We start from the raw sequence: 27866 nt of genomic DNA, 5'->3' as shown, positions 1-27866 counted from the left end.
TACATGGACAGTAGATCATATTTTGTGTGTATGAACTTTAATATATAAGGAACTATTTACATATTAATTTATATATGGGTCATCTACTGTATCATCTCAATTAAATCCAACATATAAAATTATCCTAATGGATAAATATAATGTAGGGATGCAATTTTTTTTTGTCCCATATGGGTGAAAAGAGTATTTGTCTTTACAAAAAAGATACACATGGTCTTTAATATGGAAATGTATGAATTAACTTATCCTAAAGTACTGTATGACATTTTTTTTTCTCTCTCTCTGCCTCTGTGTGTGTGTGTGTGTGTGTGTGTGTGTGTGTGTGTGTGTGTAACAACATATTCACAGTGATCTTTTTAGGGCAACACAAAGATGCTAAATCTTGTTCACCTTATTCACATGAGCAATAGCAGTAACATAAGTAGTTCCACTAAACTGAATAAGCTAAATTCTGCCCATAGATATACTTGTGAACCTCCAGTTTATTAGTGCCTTGATTCAACAAAACATTTGAGCAGCTGCTTAATTTTAAGCATGTGCTTCTACCCCATTGAAGTCAATGGGACTCAGCCACATGTTTAACTCCTTTGCTGAACAAGTTAACGTGTGCTTAAGTGCTTTGCTGAACCTGGGCTTGAGTACTGAGTTGACCCCAGTGGGACTGTCTGAGTGGAAATTTTGATGGCTTGTCTCATTTTAATAATAAAGGATGAAATTCTGGCCCCAATTCTTGGTCCTATACCAAAACTCCTATTGAGGTCAGTGGGCCAGGATTTCACCCAAAGTGTTTTTTCCAACCAGTATTCAACAGTATGAAAATTTATTTGTTCATCCATGTGACTCATGTCTGTGGATTCACAGCTGGGATACAGAATGAGCTTCCTTGTCTTTCATTCTCATTTAGCCTGACACAACTGAATTCCACAGTGCTTTTTTCAAAATGGTACATTAGAACAAAAAGATAAAACCCAAACAAACTGCTTTTAGCATGTTTGTTGATATGAGGTGTGTTCAGGTTACTGCAGAAATGGGTGGAAGTGTTTCATTTTTTGTCTGGTTAAAGAAATGGGCAAACTAAACATTTGTTAGTCTGAGATAACAGAATAGGGCAGGGCAGATATTCATTATGGGCTCTAGGATAAATGCCATGGGAGTTTTAATATGGTGACATAACCATACCTCTGCTGTTATAACAGATTTGTATACAGTATGCAGTGTATATATATACACACTATATCTGCCTGTGTATATCTATGCATACATTTTTAATTTCTTGCATCACTTTTACACGCATTTGCTACTGTTAAATCTGTTTGGATAAACAACACTCCACTTCATAACACGTACATAAATGAAGGATATATTTACACATGTCCATTTATAAAGTTGCAAACAAATATGAAAAAATAAAGGCAGCGAATGAAACAGAAAATATGATGTTTTCTTGTTCTGGTTGCCAACTATACACATAGGAAAAATATCAGTGAAACCGTATTGACTAAAAAATGGCAAGGATGCTTCATAGCCTAATCTGATCATTTGAATTTATGGCATGCTTTGCCTCATATGTAATAGATGTGCAGCAAACATGCGCTTAGCTATTCAGAGGAAGAAATGGCTCTGCACATCTAGATTGCCATTTGAGATGCAGTGGGGATTTCCCGCAAGCAATTACATGGGAAGTCTTCATGCACTGGATTGGGCAAACCATGAGGGTAAGACGGCTAACCTAGCCACTACAGTTTCTCCTGAGTGGTAAGTCTCAGCAGTGTGTATCCGCAGAATGTATTTAAAGCATTCTTTAGGTCTGTGGGTATAAAGCTTACAGCTTTGAGTGAAACACCTTAATTAAACGGCTTTTCCATTTAGGGAAGATCAAAAGGAGGAAGTGATCTACAGAAACACCACCATTTCATGCAAACATAATAGGATAGGAGGAAAAAATTGATCTTCATCAGTGAGTCAATGCAATTCACACAATGAACTATGGGTTCCTGTAGTGACCAAACCTGCAATGCTTACTTAGGCAAATGTTGATTTTGCAGTGTTTTGTCATAGACACAAGCCTCCATAGCAATGAATGCAAAGAGAATTATTTAGGATGCTGAAGAGAGACAAAGATCCTGAAGTTCTATCTTCTAAATTAGCTTTAAAATGGTCACTACACAGGATCTCTCTATGCTCTGTCCAGGACTTATCAGTGACAAAATGAACTGCTTACTACACTACAGACCTTTTTGTGTAAGTAAGAACTTTTGCACTGGGCTGTGCAAACGTGCTGCAGTTGTAGCTATCAAAGGTACAGTGGAGGCATTAGATAGAAATTTTAAGCATAATCCTACAGATTATGCTAAGAAATCTCCTCCTGTAACCTGTTAAATTGGATTTTTCAGTGCTAAGCAGAGAAGCCAGACTAATAATCAGGGTTTTAGCGTGCACAAAATGCTTGGACTTTGGAAAGGTGCAAGGGAAACCTGCTTAGTCCTTAGGCAGGAAACTGGGGGAAGCACCAGACATGTTGTAACTATTTTTTTTTCCTTTCAACATTCCGTAAGTATTTAAAAGAAAAACAAAAATCATTCTAATGGGAGACACAAACCGGACATGGGGGTTTACAGACAAATCAATGTTAACAACAGCTCTCTAGGAGGAGGAAGAAGTAGGAGCTAATGGACAGGATATATATTTTGAAAAAAAAAAATTAAAAATTAAAGGGGAAAATGAAAACAAGCTCTGATTTAAAACCTCACATGGAAGTATTTAAGATTAGCTGTGAGCTTTGAAGCAGTTTAAAGAACAATAACGATTGTTTAGTTTATGTTGAATGGATTCAAAATTACCATCCAAAAATGGGAATATATGTAACTTCACAAGGACTTCGTAACTTAGAATCTGATAAAGTCCACTGAAGTTAACAGAATGACTCTCATTGAATTCAATGGACTCTGGATCAGGTCCTTGGAACATATGAAGCACAGCAAACTGTCTCATAAATATAATAATCCTCGAAGCTTGGACAGTATGTTAATTTCCAAATAACTGATCTGAGCATAATCCTTTTTTAAAATATATCTATAGCACTGAAAATTATTTTCTAAGAGCTTTAAAGAGAGATCAAAGGTGGCACTAAAAAAAGTATTTTGGTGGCTGTTGGATTAAAAAAAAATCATTAATAGACTCTATGACACAGCCAAACAAGTCAATTGAGTTCTATTGAGGGTGTTTTTCCTATGTGTATATTAGAGATCGGAATTAATTACTGCTTATTTGACAGCCATTGTACTTACAAGTAAATGCTGGATTCGTTGCCCCCAATATCAGGCGACTGGAGTTTCTGCACAAGGATAACGATTATGCCAATGAAAAGAACAAAATTTATCTGGGAAGAGAAGAAAAAGAGAAGTGAAAAGCAATCCTGGCTTATGGGGAGAATGCTCTTAGCCATGCCATGTTTCTCTTGCTATGACAAGGAGTGTCTGACCCGCTGGCCCCTGTTGCCTCACTCCTCCCAAATCTGCAGAGCTGGAACTCTGCAGAACCTCAGTGGAGAGGGGATCTTGCAGGGTCATGACTAATAGTGGGGCAATATGCCCTGGAGGCAGCATTCCCATTTTCTCTATTGCCCTAAGCCCAGATTTTGTGGGCACAGACTCCCTTGCGTGCCTGAGCATGCCTTTACCAGCAACAGTTAATGAGAGGCTTACGTAAACCGTTTTCAGCATCTGTCATTATCAAAAATGGCAAGGGAAACAGATCCTTGAACGCCTGTACTTGGCTGGCCAGAATTTAGTCCTGAGAGGTACTGAGTACCTTCAACTCCCATTGACTTCATGCACTCAGCACCTCTCGGAATCAGGTGACATGTGAAGGAAGAGCTGATTTGTTCTCTTACTGAGTGAGGGTAAGGCAGGTGGCTTTGCTGTATTGCTCCTTGCAGTCCTGAGACTCGATTCAGCTCAGAGATCCATGCAGGTGGGGAGGGGCTGTGGTGGAATAATGTCCACAAAAGGGAGCAGGTGTGGTGGAATAAAATGGTTTCAACCTCCTCTACAGAAGGACAGACAGAGGGAGGGTTTGCAGTACCCAAAGAGCGGGCAGTGCGGGCTAGTGAGGGGCCTTGGCCACTGCAGCTGGGGAATGCCCTGACCGAGCACTAGAAGTGGTAAAAAAAAATAAATCCCAATTTGTTTCTGTTAAAAATGTCAATTTTTCGATTTAAAAAACCTGCGGAAACAAAAGCTAACACGGTCCCCGGGCTCTGAAATTCTTTATTCCATACAAAAATCAAATGTTTCATCCATATGGAGATGTTTTCAAAATAACATTTTGATTTTAATGCTGCTGCATTTTTGATTAAAAAAAATAGTCAGAAATTGCAACCAGCTCTGCTCAGTGCATCCCCTCAGCAGCATCCACCATCAGAGCCCCAGACATAACTTTTAGCTTTCCCTTCACTGAAAACCCAAAGGGAGGGGGGTGGAAATACCATCACCTACGTATCCTCTAGGGTGAATCCCCCTTAGTGATCTGTCACCGGGAATTGCAGGATCCGTATGATTTCATTTTATGCTCCTCTACCTGCAATTGTTGCATTATTATTTTCTGAATTCATTTTAGTCTCTGCATCTGCGCCCACATAACTAAGCCTTATAACCAGTATGGCTCTACTATAGAATCATAGAATCATAGGACTGGAAGGGACCTCGAGAGGTTATCTAGTCCAGTCCTCTGTACTCATGGCAGGACTAAGTATTATCTGGATCATTCCTGAGAGGTGTTTGTCTAACCTGCTCTTAAAAATCTCCCGTGATGGAGATTCCACAACCTCCCTTGGCAATTTATTCCAGTGCTTAACCACCCTGACAGTTAGGAAGTTTTTCCCAATGTCCAACCTAAACCTCCCTTGCTGCAATTTAAGCCCATTGCTTCTTGTCCTATCCTCAGAGGTTAAGGAGAACAATTTACCACCCTCCTCCTTGTAACAATCTTTTATATACTTGAAAACTGTTATCATGTCCCCCCTCAGTCTTCTCTTTTCCAGACTAAACAAACCCTTTTTTTTTTCAATCTTCCCTCACAGGTCATGTATTGTACACCTTTAATCATTTTTGTTGCGCTTCTCTGGACTTTCTCCAATTTGTCCACATCTTTCCTGAAATGTGGCACCCAGAACTGGACACAATACTCCAGCTGAGGCCTAATCAGCACAGAGTAGAGTGGAAGAATTAGTTTGTGTGTCTTGCTTACAACACTCCTGCTAATACATCCCAGTTACACTATTGACTCATATTTAGCTTGTGATCCGCTATGACCCCCAGATCCCTTTCCGCAGCGCTCCTTCCTGGGCAGTCATTTCCCATTTTGTACATGTGCAACTGATTGTACAGCTGATAGGGGCAAAGCAAGCCTGGTGGGCCTATGACAGCAAGTATACACTGCCTAGGACAGGGTCATCCTGATGCCCCACCTAGGACTTCCATTGGCTTATAGAGCTTAAGGACAGAAGGGAGAACTATGATCATCTAGTCTGACCTCCTATGTAACACAGGCCAGATAATTTCCTCCAGTTATTCCTGTTTTGAGCCCAATAACTTGTGTTTGACTAAAGCACATCTTCCAGAAAGCCATCCAGATGACAGAGAATCCACCACTTCCCTTGCTAGTTTATTCCAGTGATTAATCACTTCAATAAGAGATGTGCGTGATTTACTATCCAGAGCCAGAAAGAGGTCATTCATGCTAAAGGTGTCTGTGAACCCTGGGAGCAGTACTACCTGGGTACATATGTGTTACATAATAGCAGGCATTTTCCAATTTGCTTAGGGCAGAGCAATTTCTAGCCAGCCTCGCCCTCTGCTACATGACAACCTGTAGAGTCATTGACTTTAATTCGGTTTTAGCTCATATGGAGAGCCATGTTACATATGTTACTTACCATTATTGATCCAACCACGGGGCCCTTTATCACCCACCACAGGGCAGTGTTATCATTCATGTCCCAGCAGCTAAAATAATTAAAAAATAAAGGGGGATTCAGGAGAAGAGAGAGAGAGAGAGAGAGAGAGAGAGATAAAGAGACCACCGGACACGCCAGTACATTGATATTTTCTTCTATTAGAATTTTGTCACAAAAGGGAAAGGAAGGTCTTGCAACTAAAGCACAAGACTTTGAGTCAAGAAATAAGAGTTCCCAGTCCTGTCTCTGACACTGACTTCCCTATGCAGCCTTAGCCACATCACCTGGGGCCAGATGTTCAAAGGTATTTAGGCACCCTAATATGCAAAGAGGAGTCTCTTGAGATTTAAGTGAGTTAGGCACCTAACTCCCATTTAAATCAATCACAGGTAGGTGCTTCACCTGTTTAGGCACTGCCGGAAATCCTGCTATCCACTGATCTGACCTTTGAAAATCTGGCCCCAAGTGCCTGTGCGCATCAGTCCATCTGTCTGCAAAATGGGTATTCAAGCACTTAACTAGCTCAAGGGGGTGTTTTGAGGTTTACTGTGCAGAAGAGCAAAGTGTTATTTTAGACAGTTCAGACTGAGTTTTGGGCAAATGTGTAGGTCAGTTCGTATTTTAACTGTTGTAATGTCCTCTGCAGCAATCTATCATTAAAGCAAATGTCTGCCCATTGGATCTGCATTCTGCCTTCATATGCACAATTGACTCCTATGGAACTGCATGAGGATTACATACAGACACTCATCTGAGGGCTAAATTGGTCAACAGAAAGTTTGGGTTTTCAGGCCTTGGACGTATTTCTAGAATTGGCAAACAGTGCAAACTTTTTTCTCTTGTACACGCATCTGACCTTTCCCCCCTGCACAGCTTTTGATCAATGGTTTTAATTTTAAAACAAACCAAGCCTGGTTATCCATTGGGATTTATTTTTCCTAGCACCCTCAGGCGTCATAAAATGCTTTGCACTTGACGTCGTGAGCTTTCCTCCTCACTGGAATAACAACGGTAAATCCTGGTTCTAGTGATGTGTTGTCGGATTCTAACCAACAGTGAAAAGAACTCAGAAGAACAAAATGTTAATACTGTGGAAGTTTATCTTTACCTTTTACATATTTCAAATGCCTGCCTGCAAAACGTTGCAGGAGCGGGGGGCAGAGGAGGAGAGTAGAAACCTGTACATTAAAAACTATGGTCCCTTTGTTGTGTGTACGTGTGGGAGTAGACAAAATGTGTATGAGCCAGATTCCATCTTCCACGTGTATGTGGTGCACAGATATGAAATTTTACACACAGTGAATGGAATGTTCAAAAGAGCCTAAGTGACTTAGGAGCAAGAGTCCCACTGAAAGTCAACGATTCTTGTGCCCTTAAGCCACGCAGGCACTTGTGAACATTTCAGCCGGGATCTGTAAAACTGAATTTGTCAGGACCCTGCAGAGATTAGTCCTGCTCTGGAGGGCTTGTGCGGGAGACCACGTCTGGTTAGCATATGAACATCATTGAAAGTAGTTTTGCAGTGTTAAGATGCATCATTTTGTGGCTAAGAGTTTGTCTATAAAGGAATAAGATGTCAGGGATCAGGGCCCGGAACAGAGTCTGTCTTCTGGCACCCCGACAAGTGCAGCTGGCTTGCAGCAGGCTCCCTGACTGACTGCCCCACCTAACTGGCCAGGAAGAGCAGCTGGCTGGCTGTTAGCCCGGCAGCAGCTCTCTAGCTGCTCCATGCATTCATGTCCACAGCTGCGATCCTCCCTGTGCCCGCTGCTCCCTGCCGTGCTCCAGACTTACTCCTGCTATTGCCTTGTTCCACGACCATGTTCCTGCTCAGTCCTAACTATCTCAGCTTGCTCCCGGCTCCAGCTTCCTGACCCTGGTTCTTGACTCCGGTTCTGACCCTTGGCGTGGCTACTGGCTTCCAATCCTGGTTTTGACCCTTGGCCTGGCTCTTAGCCCTGGCTCTGACTCCTGGAATGGCTACTGGTTCCTGACTCCAGCCTGGGCCCTGGGACTAGATTTGCTTCCCAGTTCCTGCTTTGACCACTAGGCATGACTCTTGCACTCTCCACTGAACCTGACTGCCCATGGGCTGGTTTCTAAAATAAGCAGTTACAAGGGCAAAATGTGCATTTCCCAAGGCCACTTTAGCCCAACCCATGTGCCTCCCACAGAATGGAAGGGGTGGAAGCAGCAGCCACTTTTCCTTTTCTTATGAGTCAGTGACGTAAGAGCACATTAGAACATGAAAAACAATGAGAAAACAGCAGGGCATGTAAGTATCGACTTAAAAACTGCACTCCTCAGGCAGGCTCTGTTACAGGTGCAAGTGGCTTCCTGCTGTGGAGACCAGAAGCACGTGACTTCTTCTTTTGGGGGGAAGGCCCTTTTCCATTTTTAGAGGCCAAATTCTGAGCTCTGATGAAACTCCATTCCCTTCAGTGGTATGACTCTGGATTGGCAGACAGCACCATCTAGTCCCAGAGACCCAGTTCCCTTCTCACTTACACTCGGCTGAATCAGGAGTTGAAGTCAGTGTCTTTAAATTTCAGACCTTTCCCTTTCTCTCGGTGGATTCCCCGCCCCGTAATTTCTGAAATGTTTTCAGACTCATGTTGGCTTTTCCTCCCCACCCCTGAACAAACCTAGCTGATCTTTAAAAAAAAAATCGCCACTGAGAGACTCAGCTAGACTCCATCTAAATGTTAATTAACTTCTAAGAAAGAAAGCAGCAAAGGTTTTTCCTCCCGTGAGATATTTACTCCCCAAAATAGGGACCATCTGGATTTCTAAAAGAAATTAATGCATTTAGGACCAGTGCTACAATCATCATAATGATACAACAGGGATTTCTGGCTTGTTTTGCATGGAAATAGGTGATTTAATTTGTTTTATCATCAAAATAGAACATTGGATAAAAAAAAATCCTCCATGGAGAGAGGTTTTTATGTGTAGTCAGTCACTGAATCACTAAGAAGGGAATTTAAGAGAGATGGACCTGAGCCAGAACCTGAGATCCAAACATCTCCAATCTTTGGTGAAGTTGGGATCTAATATTCAGAGATGCTGAGCGCCTGCAATTCCCACTGGCTTCAAAGGGCAGCAACTCGGAACACTGTATCACGTCTACTTCTGTGCTTAAATTGGTATTTAGGAGTCCAACCTTAGGTACTCAATGGTTTAGCCCAATGGTTCTCAACCTATTTACCATTGTGGGCCGCATATGCAGCCCACTATGGGTTATATGGACCACGTCCAATATTACCAGTATGGCCCTGAGAATGTCACATGGACCGAAGCTCTGTGTTGATTGGGCCGCAAGTTGAGAATCATTGGTTTAGCCTAAGCAAATTGCCCAAAGTTACACAATGAGTTAGTGGCAGAGCAGGGAACGGAAGCCAGGTCTCCTGGCCCACATTCCCCTTCTCTAGCCACCAGACCTCTTCACTTCTGTACTTCACTTGAAAATGAGGTCACTGGAGGGTTTCTCACCCAATGGTACCTACCCAATATCATCAAAGTGATGTCTCAGCACAGCCCAGACAGTGACACAAATTGTTGGGGTGCCTACAAAAGACAAGAAAGAGAAATCATTATTTGTTTATTGTTATTTATTGCTCTTATTTGCAGATCACACATCAGTTCCATTTGATGCATAGTCTTTCTCCACGGAGGTTTTATGTTTCAATGGCTGATAGGAAAAAAATGCTGCCAGGAATGACCCCAAACCCTACAGCTTACAATAGGATTGTTCTTGAAATGAATCTAGCAGTCCTTACTCTGTAAGGATTTGGCATGCAAGTAAGGACTTCAAGTCCGAAACGAGAGAGGGTGAGTTGACTTCACTGAGGTTTCATGAGTATAAATGACGACATGGAGGGTTCTATAGCGATTTAGGCCAATATCATAGAATGATCTAGTATTAGACTGTTGTGCTGTTGATATTGTTCAATCACCTGGAAATAAGCCAGGCTTCCTATACTTAGAGATGCTGTGGTATGCAACTGCTGCACAGAGGCAAATGTTGAGTTTTAATGGCATGCATTGTATTTTTGAAATGGGGCAAATGAAAGATTCAACCCCTGGTGGGAAGATTAAGGAGACGGACTGACAGAAACCACAAGGATGTAGACAACCTTAGGGTCTAGCAGAAGGTGAGACTGACAGCTGCAAGTACGCTTCATACGTTTTGCAAAGCTGAGTTGGTGTCACATTGGTTAATAAGTAGAATTAATCTTCTCAGGCCCTGTCTTGAAGCTACTAAAATTGAGAATACCACTTTCTACACATATTTGGTTGAGCAAAGCAGAGCTCTGTTAAAGAAGAACATACTCAGATATTCTGAAAAATTAAAATTGGGAGAGATTGAACAGCAACAAAAATAAATGTTCTGGGGAAAGGAAATAAAACGTGTTAAGTTGAATCCAATTTTAATAGTCTCATTCTTATGAAAGACCAAGGATATTGGGTGCATAATGGATGTTTCTAAAATTTCAAACCAAAACATTACATTAAAAATGAAGATCTGATGAAACGGTAAGCATGAGCGGATCAAACGGGTCTGCTGCATCTCTTGCTTACAATGGCATAGATCAGAAGTTACTCCAAAAAAGTCAGTGGAGCTACAACAATGAAAAGTGGGTGTGAGATCAGTATGGGGCCCAACGTATCGATTGCAAACGTAATCCAAACATCGCTTCCATACAGGGGCATACACAAGGGCAGGGGGCAAGCAGGGGAGCAGGCCCTGGGGCCATGGCGGGAGCTGACAGCTCCTCCAGCCACGGGACCGCAGAGGGGAGTGAGAGCACAAGCTCTTCAAGCCCCAAGAGCTTCCTCTCTGCCCCTGCTCCGGCCAGAGGAGCTCGGTGATCCCACCGTAGCCAAGTACTTGTGGATTCATCTATTGACCTAGCTCCATGACACATGGATTTTCATTGAAATGATGAGTATACTGCTGTTTATTTCCATGCCTATGGTCTTTGTGCGTGTGTTGATATGGTTTAATATATATAATATGTGTGTGTCCAATGTGTCCCTTCAACAGGGGTCAAATTTAAATTCCTGTGCACGTCCCTGCTTCCGTATTGTATAAGGCTGTTCTGATCTGGGATCATCTGTAACAAGAACATACACATGCACACCAGGAAAAAGTTATGTCATCTCCTTTTATCATTTCCTCCCCTGCATGCTTCTGCACTTCCAGATTCCAGGCAAGGTCACCAAAAAAGTAACATCAAAATGCCACTGAAAGGCCTATTCTTGCAGAGAGAATTTCTTCCCTTATCAGGAGCAGAAATTACAAGAAATCTCATGAGAAGATAGGCTCTCTCCTGAAATCACCAGTCCTATTTTGCAGGGCTAAGGGGACTGAATAGTTCAGAAAAGCATCCACATTTATAATTGTCATTAATTTTATGCTGAGTGCTGACAATGCACTCGGGGCCCTCCAAAACACTGGTGAAGGCCTCAGCCCTGCAGAGCACGGACCACCCTTCAACTCCTATGCATGCAGCCCCCTGCACCTTGAAGTGTTGGACATATTTTGCTCTGGGGAACTTATGATCCTGAAATCAAATATTCACCTGAGACAGGGTTGCACAATGGACTGGTAACACATATATGTAGTACTTTAATGTTATAGCCCGACAATCCCTTTTTCACTATGTCTGTATGCTGTCTTATCTTGTTCTCATATTTAACACTATATGCAGATGCGCTAACAGACATAGGCCAAAAGATCCTGCACTCTGCTCTATGGGGATGGAGTTTTACACCTGCAAGGAGTTTCATTAAACTCAGTGGGCGCCACGTAGGCACAGAGCCCTACTCTTTTAGCTTAGATGAGAAGCAGTGTTGTTGAGTGGCTAGGGCTCTGGTTTAGCATTGCAAAGACCAGAGCTCTATACCTGGCTTTCTCACTTCATCATTCTGTGACTCTGTTTCCTCTCACACTCTTTGTCTGTTTAGCGTGCATGAGCTCCATAACAGGAACTGTCTCTTATGTGTATATACGGGGCCTAGCACAATGGAGCCCAGAACCCAATTGGGACTCGGAGGTGCTAGAATAATACAAATTGGAAGAACCAGAGTTGTAAACATTTTCAGATTTCTTTGCTGTTTTTTAAATTACTCTAAGAAGTTATTTCTATCCATGATCCGTTTTGAAGGGAACTTGTTTTGCATAACATAAAACATTGGGCCTAACCTTGAGAATATGCGATTAAACCTGAGACAAGCAGCTGCAATCAATGGTTTCTCTAGTGTCTGGCATCTTGGATTCTTTGCCAAAATGTCAATTACATACTGTCTGATTAACATGCATGAAAGATGAATTCGGTCCCAGAAGTTTCACATCCAAAATAAGCACATTGCATATTATCACAGGATTCTCTAAAGCACAGTTTGTTTCTTTCCAAGATAACCAGCTCTTATTTACCTATCCATCCCTGGATTGTGAAGCAGGCCTAACTTGGACATGCTTTCTACTCAGCCATCAGCTTTCAGACATGACTGAAGCCTCAAGGAATGGGCCAGAGCTGCTTTTTTTGATTTGTATAAGCAGAAAACTTCCTATTAAGAACATCAAGAGCTCTTCTTGCAAAGAGAAATCCTCTAAAGGAAACCATATGCTTGCCAGTGATGCAAAATCCTCCTTATTTTAATGCAGGTCTGGCTAGACTGGGAGACAAGAAGCAGTTTGATTTATAATGGCAATACCAATATCTATAATACCAGTGCGAGGGGAAAAAAAACCTTATCTCAGTAATTCCACGTACAATGGAGAAGTGGGGGTGGTTTGGTTTGCTTCTTTTTTGACTATTAAAGCACTTCTTGGACTGCTACAAGAGGCGTGTTGATTTTCTTCAGAAAGAAAGACTCTTGGGTCTACATGGTTCTCCAGCCAACCACATGACTTGCCTATGAGCTCTGCTGAGGACCCCCAAAAGGAGGTCTCATTCATCTCAAATTGGGCAAGGAAGATGGTTGTGATGCTGGGGCTTTGGGGTGGGAGGTAAGGAAGCCCTCCATTTAGACTACACGTCACACACACTTGTACACGCAAACACATGAAGAGCACAGAAATGCAAGTGCCTGGAGTTGGTGACTGAAAATACCAGGTGGCTTCTGCTTTGATTACACTCATTCGCTTGTTCTTAGTCAACTCCTCATTTCAAGAAAAAAGTAGGGGGACTGAAGTCTTTTCCATGCATTAGGGCTAAAAATAAACAAAGCCGATGTAAGAAATGCCACCTACCCCAGCCGATGATGGTGTACCAATAAAAATATCTCCTCTCTGGGAAAAAGGTCTCCACCAGTAAGGTGAAAAGGTACAATCCCTCAATGAACAGCCAGAAATAATTGGACATGACGCAATAGTGGAAAAAGACCATCACTGCTTTGCATTCCACCTACAAAAAACCAAGCACAAATAAAGTTATTTTGCTGTTTCACCCTTGTTTACGGGGATACGAGAACTAGACACAGATCCCGAAATCCTCTAGCAACAAGTAAAACAATCTGGCCTTTTATTTTATAATACATACATCTAAAGAGTTTAAGAAAACTATTAGAAGCCACTTAAAGAGTGCAGCTCTAAAGGGCAGAAAACCAATTTTTGCAGTTAGGTGGTATTTTATGAGTGCTTTCAGGAAGCTTAAGAACTTCTACTAGTAGTAAGGTGCATGTCAACAATGGCAGGTAATTGCTAGATTACAGTCCTCCATGCCTTAAGTGCAGGTAAGAAAAATAATCCAATTTTGTATAGAGAAATCTAAGGAAGAGTATTAAATAGAAGTAAAAGTGTGGAAAGGCCTGAGATTGCTAAGAGGCTCATAAAGGATGCACCCTACTGTGCAAAGTTCAGAATTTTACTTCACTGCAATTTGGTGGAAGCTGTCACTCAGTGTCAGGAAATGAAAAGTGAGGATAAGTGTGAAGATAGCTGAATGATTTACCATACAAAGCAAATGGGGAAAAGTTTTAGACAAAACTACAAATCTACTCTGTCAAACTCTGCTGGAGTCTGCTGAACCCTACACAGACATTGTGTTGGGCAGACTTGTCTTTCCAATGTTGCATGTCAACAGGATGATATTGAACCTGCAACATCACCCACGCACAAAACGACATCACAGAATAGCCCTGAAAACTGGAAGCTCATCCCTGGAGCTTGGGAAGGAGGAGACGACACCTGGTTGCCTCCCATTTACACTCCAACACCTGGACACAGCCTCAGCTAGTCTGAATTGAAATAGCTCCATTCACTTCAATGGCGCTACACCCATTTATGTCAGCCAAAGATGCGGCCACCAGAATGTAGGATCTGTGGGACTCACCACTTGTGATTTGAGGTTCATGGAAACTTTAAACTACTCAAGAAGGGCTGAATTAATGGATTTTCGGTTCGGGAGGGCTGAACCAAATTCTGGTTTGATAGGAACCAAAATTGTTTTTTCACAAAGTTTTCACCAAATGCAAAAATGCAATTCTTTCAGAAGCATAACTCTTTCAGCCAACTCAACATGTTTTCGGTGGCCTCAAAACTATGCTGTTAATTTTTTGGTTGAATATTTCATTTTTAATTGGACATCTATGGTGGTTTCCCCTCCTTTTTTTGCCATTTTTTTAATTAGCCAAAAAATAATTTGAAATGCCATTTTGAGTCAACAAGTCAAAACAAAATGTTTCAAAATGAAATGGTCAAAACAAAATGTTTAATCTCGCTAAAAAAAAATTTTTCAACCAAAACCATTTGTCAAATTCAATTGGATCTAGTGTCTCCGAGCTGGAAATTACACCGCCAGCTCAAAGTAGAGACAGACCCTTAGAAGCTGGAATCTGTTTAAGCGAGAAAGAAAAGGCTGACGAAGAAAATAGAGTAACAGTCTCTTCCTTTGAAAAAGAATCATGGGACTTTACATCACAATTGGATGGGCAAGAGAGACCTCAGTTTAGTAACTCATCTAGATGTTCATCAGAATGATGATGGGTTTGGATAAAGTAAGAACCAGATTAAAAGTTACCCATAAAATTGAGCCAAACAAACTGAACTTTTCCTGAGGGTGAAAAAAGTTTTGATATATTTTAATATATATATATATAAAAATATATCAAAACATTTTACATATATATATGTATTTTATTGTTACACACCATTCAGTGACCCTTACAGCATGGCACTGCAGTGCCTGCATTAGGCATGAAGCTATGCTGCTGTGCAGAAGCAAAAGAGCTATCCTCACTAAGTGAACTTTACTGGGGTAGTCTACAGAAGCAGAGCCATAACTAGGCATTTTAGCACCCAGGGCAAGCAAGCATATTTGCATCCCCTACCATCCCCCCCCATCTTTTTCTGCCCCTATGGCTTTGCACCCTGACGACTGCCCCGCTCGCCCTGTCCTGATTACGGCCATGGTTTGAAGTTCTAGGATATTTTTAAGTTTCTGTTAGAACAATCTTCTTTCATCCCCAACACAGATATGTTCAAAAAAGACCCTCCATCCCTCGTCCAGGGGCACTTGGTCTCTTGTGCCCCTCGGCCCCATCCTCTTCTAGCCATCCAGGCTTGGGGAATGTAGAAACTGCGTGTATGGAGCAAGGCTTGAGCTACAACAGTGAATTCTCGGCTCAACTGATGGCACCAGACTATGCTTTTTAGTCTTAATTCTGGACATAAGAACGGCCCTACTGGGTCCGACCAAGGGTCCATCTAGCTCAGTATCCTGTCTCCCGACAATGGCCAATGCCAGGTGCTCCAGGGGGAATGAACAGAACAGGGAATCATCATGTGATCCATCCCCTGTCACTCATTCCCAGCTTCAGGCAAACAGAAGCTAGGGACACCATCCCTGCCCATCCTGGCTAATAGCCATCTCCCTTGTGATGATTGGCTGTTTGCTCCAACTCCCTCCCTCATAGTTCACTTCAGCCTTACTCCAGGCTCCTCTTTCTCTTTTATTCCTGCCTCCCCTCAGACTGCCTTGAACTCATTCTCTTCCCTTTGTTTTTCCTTTTAGCTGTTCACCTTCTGCCTTCCCTTCTTACCACACTCCTACTCTGGAACCTAAACTCACAATATGGGTGTGTGAATAACAATAAGGTTAATAAGCAAAACCGACCAAAACGGTCTCGCATCATGGAAGCAACAGGATGTCTGCAAATCACCATCACTCTGTTTTTAAATGACATCCCTTTCCCTCACTGTTGATTGTTATTAAAATTACTTGTCAAGTATCAGAGGGGTAGCCGTGTTAGTCTGGATCTGTAAAAAGAGACAAAGAGTCCTGTGGCACCTTATAGACTAAAAGAAGTATAGGAGCATGAGCTTTCATCTGACGAAGTGGGTATTCACCCATGAAAGCTTATGCTCCAATACTTCTGTTAGTCTATAAGGTGCCACAGGACTCTAAAATTACTTGTGTTATTATTTGTAGCGCCTAGGAGCCCCAGTCATGGACCAAGACAAGTGTGTTAGGTGCTGTTTACACTGGAAGCTGATCATGATACAGGTTTGGATTTTCTCTTACTATGCATTTGTATGAGTCAAGGACAATGAAGGACAGATCTCAGGTGGCGCGTCCAGGAGCAACTGCAATAGAATCATAGAAGATCAGGGTTGGAAGAGACCTCAGGAGGTCATCCAGTCCAACCCCCTGCTCAAAGCAGGACCAACCCAACTATTAATACAAATATTTAACAATAATTAAAAACAATGGACTCCGGCTTTGGTTCTACTTACAGTAGATATAAAACAATGGTTGTTTTCCTGTTCTGCATACAAAATCCCGTCTTTGATGAAGACTGATATTGCTCGTAGAATAAATGAAATAAAGAGGTTCATGTGAATAAAGTTCCGAGTGCAATGAAGCTTCCTAGAAAGAGGAGAGAGGAAATGTGGGTGGCGGGTGGATGATTGATTTCTCTCTTAAGAATACAACATCAAGACTGGTTGTTTCACGTCTGAATACCTGGAGTTTGAACATTAGTGAATCCAGCCAATCCAGCAATTCAGGAAACAGTATTCTGTGCTTTCCATGGGACTGGGAGACCTCAGCATTTTTTTATATCTTATTGACCTCATGGTCTTGATGATATCATGTGGCAATTAATTCTACCAGCTAACTGTGCATTGTGTGACAAAAAATATTTTATGTCTATGGAAGACTTTTAAATGCATTTGCTCTAATGCTGGCATCTCTTATTGAATTTTAGCCAAAATTTTGGATTCCGTTTTTACTCTTTGCATTGTAGGTTTAGGTTTTTAGACAGAGGGGAATTTTGCTTTCCTGGTTTAAGAGATGATACTCATCAGAACCTTGATAATGTCTGTGCTTAATTTTCCTGGAGAGTGAGTACACAGGTGTGAAAGTTGGTTCCTACAGAACTTTCCATGAAGACTTCATGGGCGGCACCTTCAAAAGCGCTCAACCTAACTACTCTCATTGAAGTCGATGGTAATAGTCCCATTTACCTTACTAGGAACAGAGGTAGGCCATTTTACCATTGACTTCAAGATTTCATTAATCAGTGATTTGGGAGAGGAGGATGGTGACCTAAGGTAAGTCATTACGTTTCTCTGTGCCTCCTTTTCCCTTCTGTAAAATGGGCATGATAGCGCAGTCCTATTTCCCAAGGATATTGTGAGGATAAATATGTTAAAAGATCATGAAGTGTTCAGATACTATGGTAATAGAGGCCAGATAAATACCTAAGATTGATCAGAGTTAGGCCAATGCTGAGTGCTTTGAAAATTCCAATCCCATGTGCACTGAAATATGAACAAAACCAAGACTCAATGACACCACCCGTTGGAAAGATCTGATTTTAAGGGACATCTTTCATCTTATTTTTGTAACTCCTGAGATCAAGGACTTGATTTTTTTTTTGGTCCCCTGGGCCCTGATCTTTTGTCCCCCCTACAGAGATTAGCGACAACTCATTCCTGGTGACTCACCTGAAACGACACAGGATAACCATTGCTGTGGTGAGGGATACAAGGGATGTGCTATATCCCACTGTGTACAGAGCCTTCACGGAGAGGTAGTAGTAATCCTTGAGAAACAAACAGCACATGGTCACCAATAGTACTGTCACGTAGGGCCAGATCTTGCTCACCTCACTCAGGGGAGTAATTCCACTCACCTCAGCTCTTAATGGGACTGCTTGGATGAGAAACACAAACGGGACTGGGCTCATACATGATGTCTTCATTTACTTCTCCCGTGCCATGTATAATGACCAGGGTTAGCGTAGGTTTGGCCCTTTCTGTGGCTTTGTGCCTTACTGAGGTGACAGAACACTAGAATTTTGCAATTGCACTGACTCCTTCCTAGGTTGTTCAAAGGCATAGCAGCTTACTTTGTGGCAGACTATATGCCGTAGTAGCTGTAAGGATTAATTAACTAATGTTTATAAGAGCTACATGCTACATAAGCGGTATGTATTAATATTATGGAAATATGCAGTGTAATGTTAGAATACAAGCAAAGCCCTGCCTCTTTTGAACTCATATTTATGGATATGAATAACATGAATGCCGTATGGCTCAGCCATGAACCATACAATTAACATGTGGGCACTGTTCTTCACTTGCTCCTCATTTTAAAGGGTTCCTACCTGATTTTCAGACTCTGTTTCATTTTCATCAAACCCACAGGCATCATAATAATGAGGGAAAGGTTCAGACCAGCCATCCTCTGTGCAGTTTCTGCTGATGTCCCCTACATCTGGAGTGGATACAAGCATCATGTAAAACAGATCACAAGGCAAATGCCATTGCCAAACCAAACCACAGGAAACATCTTCCTTTACTGACTGGAGCATTACCACACAGTTCCTGGCCTGACAACTTCGTAACTTAAACCTTAGCTTCAGTCCAAAGACTGCAGTTGTGGAAGTATTTAAGAGGAGGATTCTGAAGCCAAGAAGGATAGCTAACATGCTCGTTCACATCTCCAATTACCTAGAACACTCTACCAGCACATGGCTGTTCCAGAGTAGTAGCTCTTGTGACTACACTGAAAAATTAGACCAGTGCATGTGGGTGCACTGAAGTCTTTTCTGAATGCCCGACAAGCCAGAACTGTAGAATGCTTTATATTTATTGAGCCATTACGGTTTCTTCTGTTTGGATTGAACCTCAACCAGAATTGATTACAATTTCAACTTCTGCATGAGGATTTTCTGCTGCTCAGTATTTTTCATTTTTAGAGCAATTTTGTTAGACAGCACATCATGTCAATGGCACTGACCTTATTTTTTAGTCATGTCATTCCTCCATAAATGGAACCGAATGCACCTATTTAATCAGCACATTCTTTTGTGAGCATTCCATTACTTGGTGAATTTCAGTATGTTATTGTTGCACACCAGCTCCCAGTTCTCTGCAGAAACAGCTACTAAATCACAAGGTTGGGTTTCTTCAACACCATTCAGTAATTATTGTTACAGTAGTAAATATAATTTATAATTATATCCTTGTTAGATTGTAGCATTCAGTTGATGAATAGATCTTCATAATGCTGCTAAAAGTAACACACAACGAAGTGCGGCACTATAATTAGAATTGATCTGAAAAATAATTTCCAGCTGGCAGGAGAGAAAGCTGGGTTATTCCTTTAGAACAGAGTAAAAATAAATAAATAAAACATCCTTGTTTCTTTTCCTTACCTAAGGGAGTTTGGCCTGTGCTATCCAATAGGTCAAAATCACCTACAAAACCAGAAATATAGTGAGGACATTTTGTTTACAGCTCCTACAATATGGGTTTGATCCAATGTCCAGGAAAGTCTCCTTTCTGATTTCCAGGGAATTTGGATCAGGTCCTAAATAAGTAGCCTGGTTTGTTTTGCCTTTGGGAAAGATGGAATTGCAAATATGGGTTCACCCTCTAGTTTGAATGATGGTCATACTTATGTTAAAGTTTACACACACACACACTTTAAAATCTGCAATAAGATGGAGTTAAGGTTGAGAGTGCAGATCAGTAATTTAGGATAAAATACCCACTACGTCCCTGTAATGTATCCCCAAATCAAGCGGTATAAATCCAAGACAATCCGAGTTAAGATAACAATTAAAGGAAATCCAAACATGTGAAGGTATGGAAATGCACAATTAAGGCACCAAAACAACCTTAGTTCTGCCCCGTATTATGTAATAACCGTATGGTTTTGAGTAAGACATTTTAGCATTTAGATTAAACTGATTTTAAAATACATCAATTTTTTTTATTTCCCCTCATGAGTGCTATTGTACTACCAATATTTACTAAGTACAAAAATAGCAGGTGTCTGTCTACATTTTCAGTCTGAGGCACATCATAACCCAGAGCGATTTAGAGAGAGGAGCTCCGGGAGAAGATGTATAAAAGGTAGGAAGCCAACAGAACTGCCTCCTACCTGGATGAGTTTGCCCCATGTTATCCACTTCCCAACCTGGAAAGAAATGACATCTGGTTAGCACAGATGATTTATTTTTTTTTACTGGTTTGTTTCCCATGACAACCAAATGTTATTGCAATGTCTGGGAAACTTCTGTGATCACAGTGGTCCCTTCTGGCCTCAGAATCTCGGAACGTATGTCTGACGGGGAAAAAAGAATGTAAGGATATAGAATCATAGAAATGTAGAGCTGGAAGGGACTAGAGAGGAATCATAGAATATCAGGGTTGGAAAGGGCCTCAGGAGGTCATCTAGTCCAACCCTCTGCTCAAAGCAGGACCAATTCCCAACGAAATCATCCCAGCCATCCCATTGTCCAGCCTGACCTTAAAAACCTCTAAGGAAAGTGATTCCACCACCTCCCTAGGGAACCCATTCCAATGCTTCACCACCCTCCTAGTGAAAAAGTTTTTCCTAATATCCAACCTAAACCTCCCACACTGCAACTTAAGACCATTACTCCTTGTTCTGTCATCAGGTACCACTGAGAACAGTCTAGATCCATCCTCTTTGGTAGTTGAAAGCAGCTATCAAATCCCCCCTCATTCTTTTCTTCTGCAGACTAAACAATCCCAGTTCATAGAATCATAGAATCTCAGGGCTGGAAGGGACCTCAGGAGGTCATCTAGTCCAACCCCCTGCTCAAAGCAGGACCAAACCCAACTAAATCATCCCAGCCAGGGCTTTGTCAAGTCTGACCTTAAAAACCTCTAAGGAAGGAGATTCCACCACCTCCCTAGGTAACCCATTCCAGTGCTTCATCACCCTACTAGTGAAAAAGTTTTTCCTAATGTCCAACCTAAACCTCCCCCTCTGCAACTTGAGACCATTACTCCTTGTTCTGTCATCTTCTACCACTGAGAACAGTCTAGATCCATCCTCTTTGGAACCCCCTTTCAGGTAGTTGAAAGCAGCTATCAAATCCCCCCTCATTCTTCTCTTCTGCAGGCTAAACAATCTCAGTTCCCTCAGCCTCTCCTCATAAGTCATGTGCTCCAGCCCCTAATCATTTTTGTTGCCCTCCACTGGACTCTCTCCAATTTATCCACATCCTTCTTGTAGTGTGGGGCCCAAAACTGGACACAGTACTCCAAATGAGGCCTCAACAGTGCTGAATAGAGGGGAATGATCACGTCCCTCGATCTGCTGGAAATGCCCCTACTTATACAACCCAAAATGCCATTAGCCTTCTTGGCAACAAGGGCACACCGTTGACTCATATTCAGCTTTTCGTCCACCGTAACCCCTAGGTCCTTTTCTGCAGAACTGCTGCCCAGCCATTCGGTCCCTAGTCTGTGGCAGTGCATGGGATTCTTCCATCCTAAGTGCAGGACTCTGCACTTGTCCTTGTTGAACCTCATCATATTTCTTTTGGCCCAATCCTCTAATTTGTCTAGGTCCCTCTGTATCCTATCCCTACCCTCCAGCGTATCAACCACTCCTCCCAGTTTAGTGTCATCTGCAAACTTGCTAAGGGTGCAGTCCACACCATCCTCCAGATCGTTAATGAAGATATTGAACAAAACCGGCCCCAGCACCGACCCTTGGGGCACTCCACTTGATACCGGCTGCCAACTAGACATGGAACCATTGATCACTACCCGTTGAGCCCGACCATCTAGCCAGTTTTCTATCCACCTTACCGTCCATTCATCCAGCCCAGACTTCTTTAACTTGCTGGCAAGAATACTGTGGGAGACTGTATCAAAAGCTTTCCTAAAGTCCAGAAATAGCACATCCACTGCTTTCCCCTCATCCACAGAGCTGGTTATCTCATCCTAGAAGGCAATTACGTTAGTCAGGCATGACTTGCCCTTGGTGAATCCATGCTGACTGTTCCTGATCACTTTCCCCTCCTTTAAGTGGTTCAGAATTGATTCTTTGAGGACCTGTTGCATGATTTTTCCAGGGACTGAGGTGAGACTGACTGGCCTGTAGTTCCCTGGATCTTCCTTCTTCCCTTTTTTAAAGATGGGCACTACAATAGCTTTTTTCCAGTCATCCGGGGCCTCCCCCGATCGCCATGATTTTTCAAAGATAATGGCCAATGGCTCTGCAATCTCATCGGCCAACTCCTTTAGCACCCTCGGATGCAGCGCATCCGGCCCCATGGACTTGTGCTCGTCCAGCTTTTCTAAATAGTCCCGAACTACTTCTTTCTCCACAGAGAGCTGGTCACCTCCTCCCCATACCGTGCTGCAGAGTGCAGCTGTCTGGGAGCTGACCTTGTCTGTGAAGACAGAGGCAAAAAAAGCATTGAGTACACTAGTTTTCTCCACATCCTCTGTCACTAGGTTCCCTCCTTCATTCAGCAAGGGGCCCACACTTTCCTTGACTTTCTTCTTGTTGCTAACATACCTGAAGAAACCCTTCTTGTTACTCCTAACATCTCCGGCTAGCTGCAACTCCAAGTGTGATTTGGCCTTCCTAATTTCACTCCTGCATGCCTGAGCAATACTTTTATACTCCTCCCTGGTTATTTGTCCAATCTTCTACTTCTTGTAAGCTGTTTTTTTGTGTTTAAGACGAGCAAGGATTTCACTGTTAAGCCAAGCTGGTCGCCTGCCATATTTACTTTTCTTCCTACACATCAGGATGGTTTGTTCCTGCAACCTCAATAAGGATTCTTTAAAATACAGCCAGCTCTCCTCTACTCCTTTCCCTGTCATGTTATTCTCCCAGGGGACCTTGCCCATCAGTTCCCTGAGGGAGTCGAAGTCTGCTTTTCTGAAGTCCAGGGTCTCTGTTCTACTGCTCTCCTTTCTTCCTTGTGTCAGGATCCTGAACTAGACCATCTCATGGTCACTGCCTCCCAGGTTCCCATCCACTATTGCTTCCTCTACTATTTCTTCCCTGTTCCCTCAGCCTCTCCTCATAAGTCATGTGCTCCAGCCCCTTAATCATTTTTTTTGCCCTCCGCTGGACTCTTTCCAATTTTTCCACATCCTTCTTGTAGTGTGGGGCCAAAACTGGACACAGTACTCCAGATGGGACCTCACCAATGCCGAATAGAGGGGAATGATCACATCCCTCGATCTGCTGGCAATGCCCCTACTTATACAGCCCAAAATACCGTTAGTCTTCTTAGCAACAAGGGCACACTGTTGACTCATATCCAGCTTCTCGTCCACTGTAACCCCTAGGTCCTTTTCTCACTAGCACTGATCCCAGGACTGATTCTATTCAGATATGCCTACCCAGTTTGACTGCAAACCATTGATAACTACTCTTTGAATAATCTTTCAACCAGTTGTGCATGCACCTTGTAGTAATTTCATCTAGACCCAATTTCCCTAATTTTCTTATGCAAATGTGTTGCGGGACTGTGTCAAAAACCTTACAAAAATCAAGATATATCATGTCTACCATTTCCCCCCATCCACTAGGCCAGTAATCCTGACAAAGAAGACAATTAAATTAGTTTGGCATGATTTGTTCTTGACAAATCTATGTTGGCTATTCCTTATAACTCTATTATCCTATAACTGATTGTTCAATAATTTGTTTCAGTATCTTTCTAGGTATCAGCATTAGCCTAACTGGTCCATAATTCCCCGACTTCTCTTTGTTCCTCTTTTTAAAGGTAGATAGTATGTTTGCTCTTCTCCAGTCCTCTGAGACCTCACCCAACGTTCATGAGTTCTCAAAGATAATTGCTAATGGGCCCAAGATTACTTCAGCTAGTTCTTTGAGTATGCTAAGATGAACTTCATCAGGTCCTGCTGACTTGAATACATGTAATCTACCTAAATATTCTTTGAACTGTTCTTTCCCTGTTTAGGCTTGAGTTCCTTCCTGCTTGTTGTTACTATTAATTTTGTTGAGTATCTGGTCACATTAACCTTACCATTTTCTTCATAAGAGCCTTTAACATACTTGAAGCCTGTTATCAGCCCCCCACCCACTTGTCTTTTCTCAAGATTAAACATGGCCAGTTTCTTTTAAACCTTTCCTCACAGGTCAGATTTTCTAAACTTTTCATCAGTTTTTTTGCTCTCCCCTGGACCCTCTGATTTGTCTACATTTTTCTTAAAGTGCAGTGCCCAGTACCAGATATGTTTACTTCCTGTATATTATTCAGTTACTAGGGGGGAGGGATAGCTCAGTGGTTTGAGCATTGGCCTGCTAAACCAAGGGTCGTGAGTTCAATCCTTAAGGAGGCCACTTATAGATCTGGGGCAAAAATTGGTCCTGCTAGTGAAGGCAGGGGGCTGGACTAGATGACCTTTCAAGGTCCCTTCTAGTTCTAGGAGATTGGTATATCTCCAATTATTACCTTTATCTCTGTGTGCTGTATAGCATTCCAGGTAGGGTGCAGCTCCCAGAAAACTAGAGACACAAAGCAGGTACTCAAATTGTATGGAAACCTGGTTGGTTGGTTGGTTATCTGTAGCTGATTTTCTTAATAAGCAACTCCTTGTTTAAGAAGGTCAGTGATTCCCTATATCATGATGAGCAGATCTTAGTTTTATTCAGGTCTCCTCCACTGAGTTGCTGTGTAACCTTGGGCAAGTCACTTAACCAGTCTGTGCCTCATTTTTCTTGTATTTAAAATGAAGCTACCTCCCACGCTAAAAAACAAATTGAGAACCAAATTCTGCCTTCATGTACACCTCATACAACACTGAAGACTGGAACAAGATTGTATGGGATGCAAAGACAGTATTTTAAGCTATGTCTCTTTATGCTTTAGTGGGAAATGAGACCCAGATTTTTTTTAAATGTGTTAGGTACAGTAAAGAATGAGTAGTTGTGGGTATTTGCGGTAAGCTGGCAGAGGAGCCTGTCTCTGGATCTAAAATTCTCTAATTTAATATATACACAGAAGGGCTTCTGCTGTTGTTTGCAGGGTGGCAAACCCCACCCCAAGACACCAGAGAATAAACCATTATTCACACCCTTCGGCCTTTGGAATAAGGATGGAAGGGCAGGATCGTTCTTTCACTTTTACTTCCCCAATCAGTTTCCTTAGTTGTAATTTGTCTCGACATCTGCAGCCCGGGGCCGGTGCAAGGATGTTTCGTTCCCTAGGCGAAACTTCCACCTTGCGCCCTCCCCCGTCCCCAAGCCCCCGCCCTGAGGTGCCCCCCCACCGCAGCTCCTCCCCTCCGCCCTGAGGCACCCCCCCCCTGCGGCAGCTGCTCACCCCTGCCCCGCCTCCACCCCGAGCACGCCGTGGCTGCTTCACTTCTCCCGCCTCCCAGGCTTGCGGCGTCAATCAGCTTAGGCGCTGCAAGCCTGGTAGGTGGGATAAATGAAGCGGCCGCGGCGTGCTCGGGGAAGAGGCGGGGCAGGGGTGAGCTGGGGCAGGGAGTTCCCCTGCGTGCCGCCCACCTGCCTTACTTGCTGCAGGCGGCCCTCCCCGCACTCCCCTGCCCCCGCTCCCTTCACCTAAATGCCGGCGGCGACTGGGGTGGCCGAAGATCTGGCCGCTGCGGTCGCTGCCAAAGAAAATGGTGCCCCCCAAATCCTAGCACTCTAGGTGACCACCTAGGTTGGCTAAATGGTTGCACTGGCCCTGCTGCAGCCAGCAGAGACGAGTGGATGGCCAATTGGGGCCATACGGCCAATTGGGGCTGGTCTCACACACATCTACACTCCCTGGAAGCTGGAATTATTAATCCTTGCACAGTACTGGACACATCTGCTCTGGAGTGCACATTGGGCCAGACCTTCAGCTTATGTAAATCAGTGTCACTCCATTGTAGTCACTAGAGCTACAGTGGCTTATGCCAGCTGAGGATCTGGCATACTTTTCAGCAGCCTGAAAATGCTGTCAGGTTAGTTCATATTCTGTCAGACAGATCAACCTGCTGTCCTACTGAGCCAAGGGCTTGGGATTTCAACTACTGCTTAATAGAATACAAGGTACTGGGTGTGGTGCGAGTGTGTGTGGGCTGGGGGGTATTGGCCTGGTGAGAAAAGTTTTCCAGATGTACATCCTCCCTTATGATGTGACACCATCCTGAAAAAAAAGATCCAAGATCCTGGAACAATTTTGGTGCCTGGAATGCATGATGATGCAACGCAGACGAGACAGACAGATTGGAGGAAATCTGAGGAGTGCATGGGTGGACCAGAAGCCCGTTGATTTTCTGCCATCAAGTTGGAATTGCCCCCTGCCAGCCTCCCATCAACCCTACTCGCTGCCTTAGTGAAGCTAAGGGCCTGATCCAAAGCTTACTGAAGTCAGAGTCCTTCCAGTGAAGTCAGTGGGTTTTGCACTTGGCTCTGTGTCAGAGAACTGAGCACACCAGTCAGATAAAAGATGAGCCATGTGTAGCCACAAGATGGTAGTGTTGCACCAGAGAAGAAGCATCATGGTGGAAAACTAACTGATCCTCATGATGTTCAGACTAGTTCTGTCAATGCTTTACTGAACAAATACACTTAGTGAAAAGATGTGGACAACGTTTTATCTGCCTTTTGCAGGCTAACTGTTTAGATTAGCGTAGTCCTTTAAAACATGAAGTATCCCATTGCCCTCAGATTGTCCCACACTAACGCTGAACGTGACCTACAGCTATTAACTGGGGATTGGAATAGCCACACATCTACCTTATATGGAGGTCTTTTATAAAAAGAAATTATGTAAAATGTTGAGAGATCTGTCTAGCTGCTGCTGAAAAAGGAACAGCAGTACAGAACAGAAATAATGCCTGGACCCTTGTCAGCACAACATAAGAGGAACTTGTATTTTATGTTTTTTTTCAAAAGCTTTGTGAAATAAAAATTATTTCACGAGGCTTTTGGAAAAAAACAAAAAATAATTTTTATTTCACGTTTTTGCTCTTAAAATAAACTGAAATGTCACTTTGGAGCAACTAAATGGGAAATCAAAGACTTCAGTGTGAAGATTACAGGGATTATGGGGCAAGTGGGAGGCCAGGAAAACAAATCAGCAAGCCTAAACATCCAAACTTCTTGCATCATCATCATCATCCTTCTATTCAAATCCCTTTCAGGCAAACTGGGCTGCTGAGGTTGCTTGAATACATGTATTCAACATCAAATGTGTGTACTCAACTCACTAGTCATTTTCAATGATTAATCTCGAACCCTGTGAGCAGAATGCCAATACCATCACAGGGCTCTTTGCAGAAATCCATCAACCTCTATTCCTTCGCTTGTCATATTTGTTGCACATTTTGAAACACTGAGTAGGTTTGCAAATAGCGGGACTGGCTGGCCAACATTTTGTGTCATCCAAAATCACTGAACACTGTTCTTGTCAAATGGTGTATGACCAACTCTCACAGCACAAATACTAGATCTATCTAAGAGGGTCAAAGGCACAATCCATCTCCCATTGGCATCAATCGGAGTTTTGCCACTGATTTTACTGGGAGCAGGATCAGATGCAAGCCAGGTGTTCTTTGATTGCTGTCCCTCAGTCAGACCCCGAACCTGCTCTCACAGAAATCAATGGCAAAACTTGCACGGGAATTGCCAGACAGGATTAGATT

General features: G+C 42.8%; 1 protein-coding gene across 1 annotated transcript in view; it reads right to left on the bottom strand.

The window, feature by feature from the left end:
- ADCYAP1R1 (ADCYAP receptor type I) overlaps positions 1 to 27866 on the bottom strand; it is a 190483-nt gene that overhangs the window by 42244 nt on the left and 120373 nt on the right. Inside the window, exons 5-13 of the mRNA XM_045006930.1 lie at positions 20359 to 20394; positions 19628 to 19669; positions 18575 to 18684; positions 17913 to 18010; positions 16698 to 16830; positions 13215 to 13368; positions 9463 to 9523; positions 5936 to 6005; positions 3288 to 3379 (exon numbers count right to left, since the gene is read on the bottom strand). Coding sequence (XP_044862865.1) covers positions 3288 to 3379; positions 5936 to 6005; positions 9463 to 9523; positions 13215 to 13368; positions 16698 to 16830; positions 17913 to 18010; positions 18575 to 18684; positions 19628 to 19669; positions 20359 to 20394 — 796 coding nt within the window. The remainder of the gene's footprint in view (positions 1 to 3287; positions 3380 to 5935; positions 6006 to 9462; positions 9524 to 13214; positions 13369 to 16697; positions 16831 to 17912; positions 18011 to 18574; positions 18685 to 19627; positions 19670 to 20358; positions 20395 to 27866) is intronic.

This window comes from Mauremys mutica, chromosome 2 (genome assembly GCF_020497125.1).
Source record: "Mauremys mutica isolate MM-2020 ecotype Southern chromosome 2, ASM2049712v1, whole genome shotgun sequence".
Lineage (NCBI taxonomy): Eukaryota > Metazoa > Chordata > Testudines > Geoemydidae > Mauremys > Mauremys mutica.
Note: the sequence above shows the minus strand (reverse complement) of the source record. Positions and strands in the feature narration are given on the sequence as shown.